A 21,989-nucleotide genomic window follows, 5' to 3' on the forward strand; every position below is an offset into this window, starting at 1 on the left:
TGATGTGGAGTTCTGATCAATCTGATCAATGATTTTGACACTAAGGCTGCATCCGAAATCACACACTATGCACTACATACCCAATATGTGTATATCGTCCAACATACTTGTGAATAAACAGTAGTATGTATCCTTTCGGACGGACTGAGCAGTAATTTACGTCGTCACTTCCTGAGATCCTCCTTGCCGGTTGGAGACGTGTAACCATGGTAACCCGTGCCAACCTCATGTGACCAAAACAACGATTTGTGAGAATCAAAGTCTAAATTTAATTAATTTAAAAACTATATCCCGTCTAACAAAGTAAAATCGTATACTTGCAGTTAAATTGAAGCGTTACTGATGTTACAGAGCTGTCCGTCAACGTATGTTGTGAACGTTGTCGTCACTATCGCATTGCATTGTGGGATATTTATGCCGCCGTAGTGTCCAGCGTTGCAAACTGTAATATTTCACTGGAAATAGTATGCAATTCACTATTGGTTTCATACTAAAGTTTACTAAGGACATACTAAAAAATGTCACACCCTATTTTAGCGTACTAAAGAGCATGTTAGTGTGGAATTTCAGTCGCAACCCAAGAGACTCCCGCAACCCTCATAGAAGGGACAAACACTATCTGATCTTTAAGATGTTGGAAATGTGTTCATCTAAAATACAAATAATTATGAGATAACTGAATTTGTATGCACACATGCATGCAAATGGATACGCACTGATGCTTAATGATACACACCGATGCGTAATGACCTTTGTTTCGCACAGTGCACCCTACATAAATGTAAACCGTATAGACATGCTTTTAAGAGACAGTTCACACACAAAGAGCTGCCTGGGACAGTTCTACTAAAGATAAACACACACCGGGGACTTTTTAGGAAGCAGCTTTGTTGTTGGTAAACACTGGAGTTCTCAAAACGCTCATTTACCTGACGTCACTTGTCATTTATCCTCTTTTCTTCTCCATCTCTCCTTCCTTTTCCTCTTTCCCATCTCCTTCGCTCTGCTCCTACTGTACCTGTTTCTATTTGTGCTTTGTGCCCCGCTAGCTGCAGGGATTAAAGCTGGTGACATTGGTTGGACGGTCGCTTCCTTCTCTCCTCTGCTGCGCTCCATTCATTCCTCTCCTCCATTTCACCTCTGCTGTCTTCTTAAGTCTTCCCTCTGTCTCCTGTTCTCTCTCTCTCTCTGTTTTCTCTTGATTGCACATACCGGATGTTATATAACCGCTGTAAGATGGTATTTAAATGTAAATACAGAGCACATTGAGAAGCAAATTTAAATTTCTTGTCTGGCTCATTCTCTCTGACTCTCACACAAACAAACAAAAAGAACTGTAAGTAAACACAGACACATGAATACACACATTCACGCCAATATTAATGCATGAGCATGCATGCACACAAAGATAAGGCCGATTTGACTCCACTTCACTCTCTATAACCTGGTGTATTTGCCAGATGTCACTTCTCTCCAGAGTAAACGCACCACAAGAGGGTTCAATAAGCTCTCAATTCAATCACATGTAAATATAAGCTGCACTGCATCTGCTATTAACGGAGCATTAATCTTCATTATTTCAACTTTCTGACACTTAAAGTTTTTCACTCTTTGATTTAAAAGGAAAATCTGTTTTCTGAAGTGAGTGAAATCAAAGTTAATTAACTCGTAGTCATTTGATCATTTTCACTCACAATGCTAATTGGCCATTTGTTCATACCTTCAAGCCTAACTAAACTACTAACTGGCAAGCCGACCAATTACAGAGGTGGCCCCCGATTCTGTGGTTAGAATCGAATCATTAAATAGGAAGTCCAAAGACTAGACCAACAACATTAGTCCTCCATGAATAACAGCAAGTTACAATATTGATTTAATTACAAAGCCAGTGATTCAAGCCGCCATGACATGCAAACACACACATCAACACCAAACTCCAATTATATTTCCTCTTTACATATAGAGCCACACAGCAATTAAAATAATTTCATTAACTTGCTGTCTACTGAATTCTCCCCTCCTTTTTTCCCCCCCGGGAGAGTAAATTGAAGGAAAATACGGTCTCGCCGTATGCAGCTAGTTAGAAAGCCATAGCTCTCGGCTATGAGTAAGAGAAGGGGCAAGAAGGAGAAATTAATAGTTGTGGAAAAGTGTAGCATTTCCAGGCAAATGCAGTGGAACTAATGAGGCTCTCGTTTGGAACAAAAGATCCACGGCCTGCTGTTAGCGAGAAGGAAACATGGATTATCTTGCTAAGTAGAAAACCGAAGGAGGAGAACGAAAACATGGAGGAAAGATTAGCTGTGAGTATTCTCCTTAATTGTATTTTGTTTTCTGTCCAATGCAACAGTAATTTCAGTCCTATATTTCCACAGTTTAGCCAACTCAACTTCACTGTACATCTGTTACTTAAAAAAAGAACATTTACATAAGCTTTAAATCACGGTTTAACTATTTAGGCGACCCGGCTTTCCGGAGAAATTCAGACACATTAACTGTTGCCGAAATCTGGATAAAAGCTTTTACATTGCAGGACAGTCCATCGAGGCACTGGGAAACTTTACCACAGTAATCTACAACAGTGGCTCTTTTTGGAGGTTGCATATGTCTATGAGCTGTAAGCACCTCAACCGAAGAGGGATGCTCCCTTCTCAGATTGTTTCATTCCTGTAGCGACTACTATCAATCCAAAGGCTCCCACAACTCCAACGATTAAAGAGTAAATCCATCCAGTATTTCACAAGAAAAATGCAAAGATTTGAGAGTTCAGAATTGAAAGTCAGAATTTTCTTTAGCGGAAATATATTTTTTCAATTTCTTTCCTAACCTGTTCATCAACTTGCAACCCCTCATATTTATCTTGCAACCCTTTGCCTCTACATTTTCAATGTTGATTTTGATATCCAAACATTAGTAGATAATACCCTAATCGGGGGCATTCTGCAACCAGACCTTGAATTTTACACGTGTTAAAGGTGCAGCGTGTAGGATTTGGCAGCATTTAGTGGTGAACTGAAACTTCTCCCGTGTGCCAAGCGTGTTGCCTACGTGTTGACTATGGTGGCCGGCACGGAAACGTAAAAGCTCAAAAGGCTCTCTCTAGAGCCAGTGTTTGGTTTGTCCATTCTGGGCTACTTTAGAAACATGGAAGCCAGCTCTATGAAGAAGACCCGCTCCGTATGTAGATATAAACGGCTCATTCTAAGGTAACAAAAACACAACGATTCTTATTTTCAGGTGATTATACACCAAAGAAAACATACTTATTAATATTACAGTCCATTTCTGCCAATAGATCCCCCTAAATGTTACACACTGTTCCTTTAAGGAAAAATCTGCCATTACATATGTGTACATTATTCATCAGTTTGTGGTTTTCAAAGCAGTTATAGAAGTTATTTATTGACGTGTTGGTAAATATTACTTTGCACACCTTCTTTTCCTTAACTTTTTTAACTTCTACTTTAGTCAGTAATTTGCCCTGAAATACTTTTGTCTTCACCAGGGAATGGAAAGAACAATGCTGTAATGGTGCTGGTTTTAAAAGACTTCATGAATCCATGAAGTCTGACAGCGTGGGTGCGCTTCACCGGTCCACCGAGGCCACTGTCTTTCTTATGCAACAGATTTCTCTCTATAAAGCTGCTGAATAGATGCAAATCGGTGCATCTAGAGAGAGAAATCCTTGCTTGCTTATTCTGAGGGACTAACCAAAAAACATCAATGAATGGAAGCTGAACGTCATTGACAAGTCTTAGCTGTTACTCTCTGTTAGTGCTGCCCTGCTAATCTCAGTGGGAAGAAACATCTTCTATGTTTGCGCAGAGAGACAAGATAAATCAAAATATCTGTTTTGGAGCTTTACTTTATGTGCACAAGCCGTCACAGAATACGCTTCTTGATGCACAGACACCTCCGTGTGCATGTTTTCAAGAATACATGAACATTCATGCATTCATGTGTGTGTGTGTGTGTGTGTGTGTGTGTGTGTGTGTGTGTGTGTGTGTGTGTGTGTAAGCATGTCTATAGCAGTAAAATATGTGCAGCATGGACACATTCAATAAGTATGGCGTGTGCAGCCTGCAGCAGGTGTGCATTTTACGCTCACAGGCGCATGGAAAAACCCTCTCTATACATCACAAACTGAATAGAGAAATTGAAAAAAAAGACCTGCAGAGAGTGAGAGAAGAAAGGAATAAAGAATGAGGGGAAGGACAGGAGAAAGAGAGAGATAGAGAACTCCTGCAGCTATCTTTCTTCTCTGCCATCTGAAGAGCCCAGAGGAAGATAGGAGATGAATATGGAAGATCTTCCTCCTACTTACTCTCTCTCTCTCTCTCTCTCTCTCGCTCTCTCTCTCTCTCTCTCACTATTTTCTCCTGAATGCTTATCTCTCCTTCTCTTTCATTCTTTTTCTTTTATTGTTGTCTCCCTTCCTTGCTGCTTAGTGCATTCCTCTAGTCCTCTTTTTATACCTCACTTTTCCCTGTTTTTCCACCTCTTTCATGTGATTCTGTCACTCATTTACTCGCTCTCCTCTGCCCCTCTCTCATTTGTCATTTATCACCTGCGTACATCCCCTCTCTCACTTCCATCCTCACCTAAACCCTCTCCCTGCTCTCTCCCCACAACCATCCCTCACTTCGGCTTCCTTGAGACACATTTTCTCCAGTTTCTTTCAGCTGACACCGACCTCTCCATCCCCTTTCTCATTCTCATCACCATCTCTCTCCTTCTGCTGCTCTGTGGCTGGTTATTTATTGATGGGCTGTATTATTGTTTCTCTCCTGCGGATATGTTGTTCAGTGTGTGTGTGTGTGTGTGTGTGTGTGTGTGTGTGTGTGTGTGTGAGAGAGAGAAGGAGATCACGGCTATGCCACTAGAGCTCTGCCCTTCACACAAGATCAATTAGTCTTATACATACACTAAAGTTGACGGGAATAATGTTGAGTTTGAGAGATGGAAAGAGAAACACACTGCAGGATGTGCGAGGGCTGGAGGACCTCATCCAGAAGACAATTAAAACTGTTGATGCAATTTACTGTAATCGGACAAGAAGATCAAACTAAAACTTTGGATTTATTTAGATGAATCTGTTTTCAGTAATTCCCCTTTTATTAGAACAAGAGATTTATTTTTTTATATCTACTAATTACGACGGCTCTTGTGGTCTCCCCCTTTCATCTACTCGTGTTCCCATGTATTTCATTGTCTTCTTTCTCTTTGTACTTTTTCGTTTGCTGCACACTACGTACTCAACTTTTATTCTAATCTGCTCTGTAACGTCACTACTTTGAAATACTACTCTCTACTCTTTTTTTCCCCTTTCTTGCCACATCATAATCCAATCTTGTACTTTTAATACAAAATATTTTAGGTCCTAACTTCAATTCAAACTTGTAATTTAGGCAAACCAAACAGGCTAGGAAAAATAATGCACTGTAATTCGTATACATAACCACAAAATCAATTTGTATGTAATCCACGTAATAGTGAGCCAAGAAGTATAAAGAGTGACAAATACAGCGTAGGGAAGAGGTTGGGGTGGATAAGTGGTTCAAAAAACACCGGACTTTCGCCCAGGAAACCGCTGTTTGTACCAAGTGAGAGACATTTAAATTCATTACACCACTAACTTAAGATATCAACTTAATATTTCACACAAAACGTTGTATGAGGATACGCTGAACCAAATGATGTTGGCTTGCAAGCCCAGATATCACATTACATCTCTGGAGATTTGAAGACACTAGCTAAAGAATAAAGCTCAATTTAAAGATTGGGTTTTCCAAATGCCAGTCTACGGATTATACTTTTCCAGGATATACAACATTATTCCATAAACAAACAATGTTACACACATTACTCTGATGCCTGTCCACAATTTTTTAATTTCTATACAACCCTGTTGAGCTGTCTTTGTCCTCCACAGGGTTAGAACAAAACAGAAATCCTTGCCTCCTTCATCAGGTCAAAGAGTCAAATCCAGCGCATTGTGAAATCTCAGTCTCTGCTTTCAGAGCTCATTCTCCGGGTTCAAACTCAAAAACAATATGTTATCTCAGCAGATCGGTATGATAATCCAAGTTTTTCACATCCTACCCTTGCCTGTGCATCTCCCTAATCTTTGCAGGTCATCTGTCTGAGAATCTCTCTCAGAGAGTGTTAAAAACAAAGGAGCTTAGTCTAAAATAACATGAAATACTGTCTGGAAGCCTTGTGATGACTGTGAAGGCATTAGGATTGCGTAGCAGCCCAAATCGTTGAAGTAATAATCCACATTGGTAAAGAGAGTTGTGCATTTCTGCCTTAACTGAGGAAGTTGCCCTTCAGATGCACTCTGGATGAGTCTTGTCCTTTTCCTCACACTGCTGTTAATACTACTGTAGAATCAGGAAAGAAAAGTCACTCAATCCAAGTGGATATCCAGATTTAAAGTTTTTTTCCTCCCCCTTTAAATCTTAATACAGTTAAGCCCGTCACACACACACACTGACTCACCTGTATACTGGAAGTGTTTTCTCCCCATATCCCACAGCCTCCTCCCAGTGTCCCAGGTGAATGGAAGCATCTACAGCCATGTCTGTCATTCTGAGTTTATACAGATTTTCATCGGGCACGTCATCACCAACAGTCGATAATAGACAACTACAGCCCTCTAGTAGTGCTTGCCAATCTGCAGGGTCACTTAAGGAAAAGCAACATTTATACGGGTCACCTACAAAATATAACAAATTAAAGCTGCACACTTGCATCTCTTAAGGGAAATCTTACATATTTATAAAGACAATATTGAATTGTTGGCAGTGGAGAGGCCTCGACTTATTTAATCATCATCCCAGTAGATGATGGATGATGACAATGCTCAGAGTCCATTGGCTGTAGTGGATCTTGAAGGTAAAGGATACTCGACTCTGTTTTCAGTCCTTCCAGTCTGGGTAGAGCCTCCTTCAGCAGGCGCCATGTTGATTCTTTCCCGGACAGCATGAGTCCGTCCTAGGGAAGAGACGAAAGGGACCACCTGAACATCCACACTGACTAAGTAGACAATAACGGCTAAAAAAAACAAAACGCATGTACATACTTGACCTACACACAAAGGCACGCACAGCACCATTATGAGGACTGGGCATCAAAAACAAATCAAATAGAGTGAGTTAATTCAAATTTGAATACACAAGAGTTAAAGGTCAAAATGTCCTGGCTGGACTTTGTATATCTCATCTCAGTGGACTGACAGCTGATGGCAACCACAGATATTACAACACTGACATTCTGCTGTGTGTGTGTGTGTGTGTGTGTGTGTGTGTGTGTGTGTGTGTGTGTGTGTGTGTGTGTGTGTGTGTGTACGCGCGCGCGCGCGTGTGTGTGTGTGTGTGTGTGTGTGTGTGTGGGAGCATTTGTGTGACAGATTTACAGAGTACCTCTGTGTAGTTGTTGCTTAGGTAGCGATTTAAAAAGAACTCCCATCATGCATTGTGTTTTAAGTGTCCTGCATGACAAGGGAAAGGTTAAAACATAGAGATAAACACGAAGATACAAATCCCAGGAGACTGGGGCAGTGGTGGCCTAAAGGTTAGAGAAGCGTGCTTGTGACTGGAAGGTCGCTGGTTCAATCCCTTGGGACCAGCAGGATAAATCTCATTACCACAGCTGAGGTGCCCTTGAGCAAGGCCCTTAACCCCAACTGCTCCAGTGGAGCTGCTCAGTGGCCAGCAGATCAGACTGTGGTTGTACTGGGCAGCTTTCAGGAGTTAACTGTGTGAATGTGATCAGGGCATTCCTGAAAAAGAGAGCATTGCTTCTCAATGAATCTCACCTGAATAAATAAAGGTTAAAAAAAAAAAAAAAATTGCAATGGGTGATCTATGGGAAATAAACCACTTAGATGGTAAATGTTGGGCAATACGGTTCTAAGTGCCTTTGAACTACACACGCACGGACACACAGAGTACACTGATGCATAAAGAAACAGCAACAGATCAACACCGCCTTGTACAGGAGTTGTTAAGTCAAAAAGCAAAGTTGATATAAAAAAAGAGAGACTGTGGCTGAGTGCTCAGTGAACTGATAGTAAGTCTGGTTTCATTTAAAACTTAAATAATAGAGCTGCCAGTTGTCAACTATTAAATTAATCGCCAACTATTTTGGTGATCAATTAATAGATGAGTAATTTTTTAAGAAAGAAAAAAAGTAAAAATTCTCTGACAGTAAACTGACAGAGACAGTAAACTGAATGAGTTGTTTACAAAACAAGATTTGGGAAACACTGATCGACATTTTTCACCATTTTCTGACATTTTATAGACCAAACAACTAATCAATTAATCGAGAAAATAATCAACAGATTAATCGACAATAAAAATAATGGTACGTTTCAGCCCTACTAAAAAATACTTCAACCAGACTAGCTTACTCTAAATTTTGTTTAAGATGTTTACACGCCTCACGAAGATCACGAAGTTGAAACTAAAGGAATAGTATTTATTAATGAAAACCCTCTTATTTCATGTGCAGAGAAAAACAACATACAATCCTCCTGGGTTTGATGTCAACAGTCATCTGTTGCCATGACGACTTTGGGTCACAACCCAGCATCCTGCCATCATCATCTGAAGATTAAAGGGAAAGAGGGGGAACGACTGAAAGTGTGGTGTGTGTGTGTGTGTGTGCGTGCGTGCGTGCGTGCGTGTGTGTGTGTGCGTGTGTGTTGTATGCCGAACAACGGTGGGATGAATAAAATGAATGCAATTGTCCCAGAGAATCAACTGAGTGCTCTCTCTTACCTTATCTCAAACACACACACTCAGTTTTGAGTGCTGCTGTGTTGTGGTGGAGTAAGACCAAAGTGTCATATACAGAGAACAAAGCTGGAGGAAGAAGTGAAGGCAGAGAAAACAGAGAAGGAGAGAGAGAAAAATGAAAACATACGGAGCGAGACGGCGAGACAGGGAGATACTGGAAGAGAGAGACTGAGTGAATTAAGATGGATGGAAAAGAAAACTGCAGCTGAAAGACAAGATAATATTCTCATTTTTCAGTAGGTGGTCAGAGAGAGAGAGAGAGAGAGAGAGAGAGAGAAGTGTGAAGAGGTGGAGCGTGACAGAGTGACGGAGAGGAAGAGGAGGACAGCAGGAGATAAGAGAGAGTGAAGGAGGGAAAAGGAGGAGAGGACAGGGAAGGGTACACTGTAACACGTTATGCACAGATACACAGCCAATAGCGGCATAACATGTGTGTGTGTGTGTGTGTGTGTTTGAGAGAGAGAGAGAGAGAGAGAGAGAGAGAGAGAGAGAGAGAGAGAGAGAGAGCATGCTTGTGTGTGTTTGAACTTCTGGTCTTGTGAAAACCACGTTTTACACATTTCAAGCAAGAACAGTTTTTGCAAAGTTAAACGATTAAGAGATTTGGGTTAGGTTTGGATTAGGGAGGAACTTCATACATAGGTGTGTTGTGTAATTTGAGAATGGCCTTAAAGGCAACAATGGCTATGTTCACCTGCACACCAATGATCCAATCATTTAGGCAGTAATGAATGGGAAGATACGGGGAGGACTTGTAGCCATTTAAATCTCTCTACAGGAGTTTTTATTACAGTTTCTCATATTGCAACATACCAGCAACACACTGCAACCCAATGCAATGTTTTTGGGGTACAGTAAGCTTCTCCGCTGCGTCACCTCTGTTGTTTCATCACCTACTGTACAAGCACTCTCTAGGTTATTAACAAAGTCTGTACTGTAAGACATGCTAACAGAAATTTACCAAGTGATGCATCTAACTCTGGGAGGATATATTTGTGCTGTATTCAGGCTGCATTACAAACATCTCAAAGCAGTGTATATGAACGTGTTTACCACAGGAGAATGAAGAGAGATGTGGAATACCTGAACAAAACTGATATTGTATTATCATTTGGAGAAGTGTATTCACACATTTCTGGACTGTGCTCCATAACAGGATGCAAGAATATGAATGTGATGCTTTGATAAGAAACATCTTAAAGAGCAGGTCCATTTTTTAGGTTTTTATATAATTCTGTAGCTTCACAATGGTGTTCCTTATACTTTCAAATCCGAACACTCAAATTGTAGTCATTATGTGCATCTAAATGTAGCCACTGGCATAGTTAATGTATGGAAATAAATGACAATTATGTAAATATTCGAAACCCTGAAAAATCAGAAGTGAATGTGACGATGTAATTTGTGTGCGTCTTACTTTGTCTTGAGAGTCACAATGCTGGCAGCGGCATGTAAAATGGTATTGGTCCTCCAGCTGTCTCTGTCGATCTTCAGTCAATGACAACGTCTCAATGTAACATATAGTCAGCTGGAAACAGAGAACAGTTTAGTTTGCTTTTTTGCTCTACTATAGATAATAGATAAATGCAGTTAAGTGCAGGAAGATAAATAATTTGGAATCTAAATTGTGTAGACTGTGTATAGTGGAAAGAGATACTGTAGGAGTAAAGTGTGTGTGTGTATATGTGTGTGTCTATCTTCCAGATGGCATGGATGCGTCTCATTACATAGTCAGGAGGGATGGTGAAGTATGGAAAATGAGGCAAGACGCTGCCAAGTTGGGACGTGTCATCCTGCAGTGATATTTCACTTGGCTACATTTTTTAGGATTGCTCTAATACCATTAGGTTTATTGTTCCTTCCATCAACATTTATTATTACTTGAACGATAAAATTCACATAATACCCAAAGTGATTTTATGTCCATGTAAAATATGGCTCTCAGTTTCAGATTATGTTTCATTCAAAACAGCCTGAGGCGTTGGCTCCTCCATCAATAACAGCAGCAAATAAAAAACATTCAATAAATATTGCTCATAAAGAACACGGACATAAAAGCAGAGGCAGTCGATAAAATCAGAGTCATAGTCCATGTTGTTAATGTTGTGAAGATGAAGTGTGAGTATTTTTTTTTTTTTCCCTTGCTCGTACCTCCTCTTCAGGGTTGATATCCCGAACAGCTCTGAGCTGCAGTTTTGTTCCCACAAACACCATCACACAGTTTGGCCTACAGTCATGGTTTAGCAGAGATAAACTGGGAGAGAGCAAACAAGATGATGAGGAGAGGAGGGAGGAGGGGAGAGAGGAGGGAGGAGAAATGGGAGAGAGAATTGTATCTGTGGTTAAATGTTTAACTTCCACAGAAAGCCAGAGAGCACATGATACATGTCGAGGAAATACAACTAGAGCCTCATCCTGCTGAGCCACCAACTGCCACGTGTCCAACTGTTCAGGGGTTTCTCAAATCACTGAGACCAATGTTGACTGAAATGGTAATTTGTTCCGACATATTCATGAGAGATAAAACACATGTTGAGTGACACTTCTCCCTCAAGATCACCATCCATCTATCAGCCAGTTTAGTGTGACAGCTGTAGGATACTATACGTGTTATCCCTATACCCAAGGTGCTTCCAGGGGGTTAAATATCATCTGGCAGCATGGCGTCTCATAATGTGAATCCTGCACATATAGGTTAAGACGGAGTCGCTCAAATGAACCTCAGACGACAAGTTACACACACGTGGACACACATACAAACGCAGATAATTCCCTGCACAGTATGACAAAATGAGTACTCTGCTTCTGTCATAACAAATGTCACTCTTCATATTCTGCTGCTCTATCGGCCTCTCTCTCTCTCTCCGTCTCTCTCTCTCTCTCTATCTCTCTCTCAGACACATATTCACAAATAAATCAGGAAACGATGGGTACTCCACTTCTGTCACAACAAAGACTCATTTCCCAAATTTAAAATAGATACAGTCAATCCTCCTACTCATCGACACGCACACTGACTGACAGTCTCTGCATCATAACACTGATGCCACATATTATTGTTTTTATTTACACTCTGATTGAACGCATTAATGGCTTCTTCCCTTACGTTTAATATTACCAGTATTACCATACTGGGTTTTATTAAAACCATAATGAAACAGCATTTTGAGACAATGTTAGAACATATGTGCAAGTATGATGTGTTTCGCACAGTGTAACTAAAGAGAACTGGATACAGCGTTGGAGGCGGGGCCCCGTTCATTCCTATGAAAGTTGCTCAGTGATGCATGAAGCAAAAAACTTGACTTACGAGTATAAAATTACCACGATCTCCCGCATCCATTGGGCCCATAGAGCAGGCGCAGTAGCATTTTCCTTCAATTCAGCCTCCCAGCCCTCGCTCCAGCCTCGGTCTGGGGCTCATTCACATGAACGGAGGAAGGGAAATAACTCTGGATTCAGCTATTAGTGCTTTTTACAACTTTTAAGACCTATTGATTTAAATAAGGGCTATTCAAGTGTTTGAACTGGGAAGTAGGGCTGTCCCGAATACCATTTTTTGAGAAATATTTGAAGGTATTCGAAGCTTCGCAGCAGGCTGTCTGTCTCCATCTCCCCCGTTTCAGTGCCGCTTACACACTACTGTACACCCACACACTTCTACACACAACAAACAGCGATATCCGTCTGAGAATAACTAATAGTAATTCATGTTGAATATGAATAATGTTGTGGGATTTTTTCTTATTTCATGGGCTATTTGGGGATTTATACTTTCTTATTATGTACTTATATTAAAAAGAAAAAAAAACGAAGCATTCGAATACTGATTTGGATATTGATTACCATGGCAATGGTCGAAGCATTTGGGACATTACCTTAAAAAAACATTATCAGCTGATTTCCAGATATCTCTTTCCCAAAGTAAGTCTATGGGGAAAAGTATTTTTGGGCCCAATGGCATCACGTGACGGACACGGAAGTTTGTAATTCCACCGTTTGGCCACTATGTAAAATTTGCTTCAGAGACCATCGCTCTTCCTGGGGGCTTGATCATAATGAGAAAATTGTTGGGGCAGGATGTACTGCAACACAAGGAGGAATCATTTATCTGTAAAAGGTATTTAATGGGAGAGAGGCTGGATTCATCAAATTCAGTTTTTCGTTGGCTAAAACATTTATATATGCCTGCTGTCACAACATGACCTAACGAGTAGTAATAGACTTTAATTGTATGATTTTCAATGAATGATGTCTTTGACAGTTGAATCAACACTTCCGAACATACAGTATACAACATTATTATTATTACAAAACATAATTTAACCTCCATGAAAGTAGGATTTATTGCAGGACTGTTGTATAAGACTGCTAGTCTTAGCTAGGTGTACCTAATAAACTGGCAACTGAGTGTATCACTCTTATAATCGTTGTTTTATATGTGGCCTACGCTTCATGAATTGTAAAAATGACTGAAAGACTTAAAAACAAAAAGCATGTAACTATACTGAATGGTGGTGATTTTACTATATTGTAAAGTCTGTGCTTGATCTTTCCCGTGTCGACACTGTAATTGTTGTGAATGCTGTGGCTTCCTTTTTTATTATTATTAAAGTATTTTAAAACCTCCCTGACCCATAAAAATAAGTTTACTGTCACTGCACACGTGGCTGGAAAAAATACTGAAGAGGTTTGTCTGTTTTTATGACCCCCTCCATTACTGCTGTTGTCGTTTATCATATTCATAGAGCTAAACAATGGGTGCAAGAGATAAAGACTGTGTGTGTGTATGTGTGTGTGTTGAGCCTTTGTAAAACCATCAGTAACCCCCTGGCTTTGTTCTACAGTGGAGAAGTTACGGGTTGAATATCAACTAGAAATCAAGCCCTCCAAACGCTGCTTTCATCTGATGGAGAGCAGCTCATTAGCATACTAATTAGATTAATTAACTAAACCACATCTCACATTAACAATATCTGCTCACACTAACAGAAACTAACTGTTTTCTGAACGCAGCAGGATAGAGAGCCAAATATCACATGAGTGGAGACAGAAGAGGGCCAATCACTGATGATATTTAATGAAAGAAGGGGTTAAATACTTTCCTCTCTGCGTTAATGTTTCCTGCGTCTTTATTTTTTTCAGAGAGAGATTCTCAGTGTGTCTTTGTTGTGCAGAAGTGGTTCACTACTGTATTAAAGGTGCTATTGATAACATTGATAACATTCAGTCACTAGATGTGACATTCTCCCTCCCCCGTTCCATTGCATTTACTTCACAACAAGTCGTTGCCGGGCACTTACCGTCAATCTCAGACATTCATCCGTTTTTTCCACACTGAATGACGACCCAGAGATACCACGTGATACCAACGTTATTCTACTATTGGCTCACAAGCCTTGTTAGAAGTGGGAACTAAACATCAGATATCTTCCACAGAGATAAACAAAACGTTCATTTTAAAATGATTAATTCACAATCATAATGATTTTTTTCAGATAATGTCATACTTTTCAGCACCTTTCTAAAGGCTCAGTAGATGTACTATTTTTTTTAAATATTCGTCTACATAAAAATGTTATCAATAAGACTTTTAAAGCTGCAGATATCAATTAAATAGCACTAAAAATTAAAACTGAATGTAGCGCAAATAGGGCAGGGCAATATGGCCAAAATCTTCTATCGCGTATATCGGTAATTTCTATTCTTGATAAAGATGTTTTCTGGTAAATTAATAAATAAGCAGTCTATGTGGAATAACCACCATGGTAATAACAACCATGGTAAAGCCTATTTTGTATGCTCCTGTGTGATATAAATACTTGACAAATGAAAAGAGTATTTTCTCATTTAATTAAGAACTTAAGTGCAAAATGAAGATAATGGTTTCAAGTGAAATTATAGAAAAAAAAAATATATATATATATTTCCATATATACACTGACTATGTTTACATGAATGCACACAAATACAGAGTAATCAGATTAAGATAATAGTTTGATTTTGCTACACCAGGGTATTACCATATGCAGAATTGTTATCAATTCAGATTTATCTTAGAAATTTGAGTTAGTGTGTGCTTGTTATCAGTTTAGACGATGTAATTGTGTAATAATATCTCCATATATGATTTAATCACGATATGATTCCATTGAAAGACGATAAATCATTATATTGAATTATCATCCAGCCCTAAGTGCAAACCTTTCACATGATAATCACCTGTGTGTAATCAACTACTGATATTCAGTATATTTAGATTTGACCATTTCAGGACCAAGATTCTGTTTAAAATGGTGAGAGCTGTGAACCTCTGAACCTGCATTCACACCACAGCGTTACAGTCTCCAGTGGACCTGAGACTATCCATCCATCCATCTTCAACCGCTTATCCGGGATCGGGTCGCGGGGGCAACAGCTCCAGCAGGGGACCCCAAACTTCCCTTTCCCGGGCCACATTAACCAGCTCTGACTGGGGGATCCCGAGGCGTTCCCAGGCCAGAGTAGAGATATAATCTCTCCACCTAGTCCTGGGTCTTCCCCGTGGTCTCCTCCCAGCTGGTCGTGCCTGGAACACCTCCCAAGGGAGGCGCCCAGGAGGCATCCGTGCTAGATGCCCGAACCACCTCAACTGGCTCCTTTCGACGCAAAGGAGCAAGGACTCTACTCCGAGTCCCTCACGGATGACTGAGCTTCTTACCCTATCTCTAAGGGAGACGCCAGCCACCCTCCTGAGGAAACCCATTTCGGCCGCTTGCACCCGCGACCTCGTCTAATAAAAACTCTTTTAGTTGATACAAACAAAAACTCTCGCCTGACACCTTTGAACTGTGTGCAACCAATAAACATCTCTCGGGTGTTTGTATCATATTGTCAGCTCATCTCTTCCTCCTGTTTTCATTTCAGTGCATCTCCGTGAGGATTTGGCCGTGGCTACACACGGGTTTAAGTCACTCTGAGTTGATATGAAAGTACGACTGTTATCAATCCAACTGTGAATCATGTTGCTCCTGATAAAGACCTCAGAGGATGAGATTTTACATCATATTTTCAATAGGCTGATTAGCAGAGAGGAAGACGGAGTTAATTGATTGATTTCATTTATTTCATTATTAAAAAATAGGGCTGCACAATTAATCCAAATTTTGCCGCAATATGGCCTACTGCAATTTTCAAATCGCAGGATTTGTTAAAATCACAATATTTGTTAAAGGAAAAATGTGCATAAAAATACCATTTTAAATTAAAAATTGTGGTTCTGCAGAGATGTCCTGGCCACACACATCATATTCTACAGACTTAAGAAAACATCTTTGTTTGGTACAGATCCCCGCAAAAATCACACCAGAATCATTTTAATAGTTTTTTTTTAATGAAAATGAGAATAATGAGGTGAAAATGATCATTCCCTCTAATATTGCAAATCATATCGCAATGGCTCTTATTATGTTGATCATTAAAGGTGCTACATGGTACTTTGTAACAATTTCTTTAAGGCCACTTTAATTGTGCTCTGTGAAATACTCAGTTTCACATTTGTGGGCAGATTATTCCACTGAACTGCTGCACTGTAGAGAAATGTGGTTTTGCCCATTATGGGCCTTTCACACAGAACGCGGCAACTGTGCTCTTAAAACCATCATTTCCAATGGCTTGTGCCGCGCAACAATGGCTTTTCGCTGCGCACTCCACCACGCTCGCAGTGCACTGTGAAGTGCGGTGAACCCAGCGGTGAACCCAGCGGTGAACCCAGCGGTGAACCCAGCGGCGAGCGCAGTGCAAACCGCGCTCTGTGTGAAAGGCCCATTGGGCTGTTGAATCGAAAAGGTTTCAAGTCTGTCAAGCTACCTCTTGTTAAGTAAATTAGTAGTGAGTTTCTCTTAGTAATGAGAAATAATTAAGTACTTTGGTTCCATATTTTTAACAATTTTGTAAGTGAGCAGCATCTTCATGTAAATCCTTTTTTCCACCGTCAACAAGGTTAAGCTCTTTAAAATGTGCAGGATCGAGTTGTGTACGTGGGTGAACTTTTAATATAACCTATATCAATGTATTTTGGGCCTTTTGTAATTTACTTTTGAAGAGTTGTGATAATCCGGTATATCCGGTAGACAGACAGAGAGGAGAATGAGAAAGTCAGCAAATGAGAAAAAATAGTTTTTGACATACAGTAGAAAAAGAAAAATGAACAGAAAAGTGATGGTGTGAACAGAGGTGTGTAGCCTCACCACAGTAATCCCCCCTCTCTTTTCAGCAAACCCAGTTGTTGCTAGGCAACCCAAAATATGAATAGGCAGGGGACCATCCTGCGAAAGGGCCCATCATTTATGGATGAGTTAAGACACAAATCGCCGTCACACACTGACACAGACACACGCGGTCTGGCTGAGCTTTGGTAAAGCCACTGTGACCATCTGACATCTCAACACCGGCCAGATAAACCGGCTGAGATACCTGCAGCGTGTGTGTGCGTGTGTGTGCGTGTGTGTCCGTGTGTGTAGCTCTAACTCTAACAACATGTGCAACGACAGGCCAAATCCCACCCCATTCACCCAGGACTCAATACAGGGATTACAGTGCATACCGCCTCGCTCTGTGAGTGTGTTTCACTTCCACATGCCAGACAAGAATCACATATCAGTTGGAGTCAAATCTCGTGTTTCTCCATGCGTTCTCGCTTCTCTCTGCGTCCCCCCCCCCATCTTCCCCAAACAGCGTTATAATATTCTGTCAACATTTATTTTCAACTTTTTCGCCTCACAACAAAAAAAATCACTTCCCTTCCTCCCTTCTTCCTCCGACTTCAAAGAACTGTCAGGGAAATGGCGAGGGGGGTGGGGATGGCTTTGAAATTGAGCACGTAGAGGATGGGCGTGGTCGGCTGGGGTGCGGTGATCTGGCAGGTAACTCAAGAGCTACATTTAAATTTGGTGGCATTTTTAGTGTACAAGTGAGAGAGAGAGAGAGAGGCAACATCTAACATTGTTTATGAGCTAGATTGAAATTAATGATGCTTTTTAGATGTGTATGCTTCACACGTTGCCCTTTGTGTGTGTGTGTGTGTGTGTGTGTTACCTAGGATACAGCCCGACTCCAATCTCTCGCAGCTCTCCGTCACTGATGGTGAAACAATTACACGTCACCTAAAGGAGAGAAAGAGGATAAAAAAGTGGAGACGAGAGAGAGAGATGATTTGTTAAATTGCCTCAGGGAACCAACAATACCTTTCATCATATGTTCTGAACATTTTTACATATCTGTGGCACCTGCAGAACCCCACTGGCACTGCAACTGAAACATGACATTCGAGGGTTTTGCTTTTGAGATGTAAAGGGATTTTATTGAGTAAAATTACCACCTGGTTATTTTTTTGTCTTTCTTTATAAAGGAAAAAAAACGTTTTGAAATAAAATACATGTCTGTAATATTTTCAGCAGACTGTTGTATCAGTGATCGTGTGCAGTGATTTTAGTTACCCTCAAGGCCTGTGAAAATAAGAAAGCGAAAACATTTGAGGGTAAATGTTGAAAGACAGTTTTCCTTGAAAACTAAACTGAAGAGACAGATGGAAAAAGGAAACGCCGTGCAATTAGAGCTGATATGAAAGTTATTTACCACCTTCAGCTTAATCAATGTTTGAGAGATGAAAGACGGAGAAAATAAAGAGAGGTGTATCAGATTAAACAAATCTTACGGAAAAAATGGATTTGCATTAAAAATTTTGCCAAAACACAATTTAAAACACAATTATATAGACTGTAAAGCTGCTGTTTACTTAAACTAGTTACAGGTATAAACATGATTTCAAACTTTATGATAACCTGCATGAATTATTTTCTCTTAATTAGACAGCGTAAATTGTGATTCTGCATAAATATAAAGGTATATAGTTGAATATGAGCTTAAATGTTAGTATAATTACATTATTTTTTCACATCTTCACTTAAATGAACAGATGTAAACATTTACAAGTCTTTCTATCACAGAGTGATGACCAAAGAATAATGACAATTTGGTTTTGATGGTAATGAAGTCATTGCAAACACCTACAGCCCACAAAACCTAGTGACCTGTCAATCTCAGTATAATTAGAGGAGAGAAGGGGCTGATTTATTAGGATCTAACCTTCCTTTTCATAGATAGAAACTGACCAAATGGTACAAACAGTAGCCAATATTATCACAACCTTCCTAATTAAATAAAAAGTGGACTCTTAAGGCTTTTGCACACCAAGTCCTTATTTTATGTTCGGAATTGTCTCACATTTAATAATAAATATGACCTCACGCCATGTCAATCACATTTACCCACTGACTCCGAAACCTTCGTCCGTCATTAAAGCTTTCGGAACAGGTTTGATTTTCTGCGTTGTTTTGCATCCGTCAAAGTTGTTTGACCTCTCATATGAAATCATTCGAAATGGCATCTGGTAAGCTGATTCACTTCATTCATTCGTCTCCCAGCACAAAGCACCGTACAACAAACAATGTAAAGAATATAGAGATGGAGAATTTAAAGATAGATTGTGGCAGGTGATTGCAGAACAGAGTCGAGGACGGTTGCAAAACAAAGGATGTATGGAAGATTAGACTGTAGTGATTGTGATCTAGGCAGCTAAACGATAGCTTCTTGCTAATGTCATTCATTCATTAGCCCCATTGGGGCTAGCACTATCCATTGCACCCACTAACTAATTCAGTTTTGTCTTCTATTGCGAATTTTCGCAACCAATAGAATAATAAAACAGGTCGGACTCAGTGTGCTAGGATTACGGATTAAAAAACGCATACGAAAAATATGGATTTGGTGTGCAAAGACTTTTAGTCTTGTTATTCTTGGCCTCTCCTCAATGTCACAATGTAAGGTTATCAAATTAAATGTATATACTTTTAAGAGCATTTTATTTTGAAACAAATCAAGTACTGAAATATTCAAATGTATCCAAATCCTTACACCCTGTTTCAAACACAAGCACGAGCAAATCAACCCAACACGTATGGGTAAAATACTAATAATTAACATTGAGTCAAGGATCTTTCCTTCTAAATCTACAAGGCACAACTAAAACTTACACTCACTTTAACTTCATCATAAATCTAAACACTGGATATGCTTTTAACACTTGTGTATATAAACCTCCCACAATGCACCAGGGTGGTCTGCATGATTTAAAGGACATATTTCAGAAACAAATTAATGAAGGAGAGATTTCAAAGGAGGGGGAGAGATGGTTTGTTTCTTTCAACTAACAGAGACGGTTTGAATAACTAAATGCTTGAAGAAGTTGTTTAAAAGAGAGAGACAGGGAGAGATGATGAAAGGGAAAACAGCAATAAACACACTAAAACATAAAATAAGTAATAACAAAGAAGTGAAAGCAAAAAAAAGAAAGCATAGAAAAAGTCTTTGATTTGTCAATTAGCGAGCTGGTGCTGGTAAACAAGTGTGTGTGTGTGTGCGTGTCGGTGGTCGTGGTGTGTATGTGTGTATCTCTGCATGGGGTCAAAGGAAGTAGGTAAATAACTGTAACTTTAGTAACATTAGTATTCAGACTGTCAGCTAAAGAGGCAGACAGAGGTATGCAGAGAGGGAGGCAAAGACAGATGTTTCCCATCCTGCTGATATTCACACCAGAACCAGAACTCAGCTAAATGATTGGATTTCAATCTGCAGTGGTAATAAACACCATAAGAGCCGGGCCTCGTGGGAAATGAGGCTTTTTCCTCAACTTATTCATTATAAATCCGACGGGAGGGAACGTGATTACATAGAAAAACACTGAGACACACACACTAACGCGTATGAATACGCAAAATCTTTCTCACACACACAAATCTTTCTTTCTTCATCTCACACACATTTACACACACTTCATTGTTATTCAGTTGCTCTCACAGTCATCCATCATCTTTGCCATAAAGCATGTATTAAAGTGGGAGAAACAGACACATCATATAATAAGGCAATATGTTGCATATGAAATACAATACATCAAGATAGAACAACACTTAAAGGATAACTTTGGTATTTTTCAACCCAGACCCTATTTTCCCATGGTTTTGTGTCTAAGTAACGAATGGGGACGACAGTTTTTGAAATGAAACTGGTCCAGTATTGAGGGAGAACGCTGCAGCCACCAGCCGCTAAACGAGCTGTAATGTAATCACTCGGAGCAATTCCTCACCGTCGGTTAACGTCCATTAAAAGTGCTGTTTTTTGCAACTGACAGGCTCAGATTGTTATTATAAGTGTCTGAAAACATTATGGACGGGACCCTACAGATAAGTTAAACCTTTTTCTTACCTTTCGCTTTCCGTTTGTTATTGTGTCATGTGACGTGTTGCCGGAAGACAACGGTGGAAACGTGAGTGAGAGTGGAGAGTGGAGTGCCGGTGTTGTCAGAGTTTGTTAAGTTGGAGTACAGAAAGCATAGCTTAGTGTTATCTAAAAGATTTGTAATGTCATGGCTGAATATTGCAATGATTTCAACAATCTGAGCCCGTCAGTGGCAAAAACAAGCACTTTTAGTAACGTACAGCGGCGCTGAATTGCCCTGAGAGATTATGTTGCAGCCTGTTTAGCGGCTACATCTACAACATCATAGATTTGCATTGATATAGCGCCTTTCTAGGCTGTGCCATTGGGAGCAGTTTGGGGTTCAGTATCTTGCTCAAGGACACTTTGACATGGAGGCTGGAGGAGGCGGGGATCGAACCACCGACCTTCCAATTGGTGGGCGATCACACAAGTTGGTGAGTAAGAGAGAGCAAAGAAAACTGTAGCTGAAACTTAAGCATCTTTTTTTTATATTTATTAATCTATTTTGTCTCCTGTATGAAAAGGAGTATTTGAATCCCCCACAGTTTTCACCTTATTAGGAAAATGCAGCATTGGTTAGTGACAGTGGGGATGAAGGGACGGCCGTGCAGAGAGAACAGAAAGGGTGGTTGTGAGAAGAGGGAGGGGGGTGATGAAGTGTAGAGCAAATTTAAACAAACAGTGGTAGGGCACTCAGCTGGGCACAGATCTCTCTCTGTCACACACACACAGACACACACACAGCAACTCTCTCTCAGGGGATGAGAATCAATCTAGCAGAACATCCACATCTGCAGAGCCGGCTGGTGGACGCCTTTTGCATCCTAAAAACACACACAAACACATACACACGTGTATAAGCAGGCC

The 21,989-nt window shown here is 40.2% G+C and overlaps 1 protein-coding gene across 3 annotated transcripts in view; it reads right to left on the reverse strand.

Moving 5' to 3' along the window:
- Positions 1-21,989, reverse strand: part of smyd3 (SET and MYND domain containing 3) — a 90,837-nt gene that overhangs the window by 2,489 nt on the left and 66,359 nt on the right. For all 3 annotated transcript variants that reach the window (XM_074612514.1, XM_074612531.1, XM_074612522.1), the window contains exons 6-10: positions 17,880-17,947; positions 10,956-11,058; positions 10,222-10,332; positions 6,909-6,996; positions 6,502-6,676 (exon numbers count right to left, since the gene is read on the reverse strand). In XM_074612514.1, the coding sequence (XP_074468615.1) occupies positions 6,502-6,676; positions 6,909-6,996; positions 10,222-10,332; positions 10,956-11,058; positions 17,880-17,947 (545 nt within the window). The remainder of the gene's footprint in view (positions 1-6,501; positions 6,677-6,908; positions 6,997-10,221; positions 10,333-10,955; positions 11,059-17,879; positions 17,948-21,989) is intronic.

Source organism: Sebastes fasciatus, chromosome 2 (genome assembly GCF_043250625.1).
Source record: "Sebastes fasciatus isolate fSebFas1 chromosome 2, fSebFas1.pri, whole genome shotgun sequence".
NCBI lineage: Eukaryota > Metazoa > Chordata > Actinopteri > Perciformes > Sebastidae > Sebastes > Sebastes fasciatus.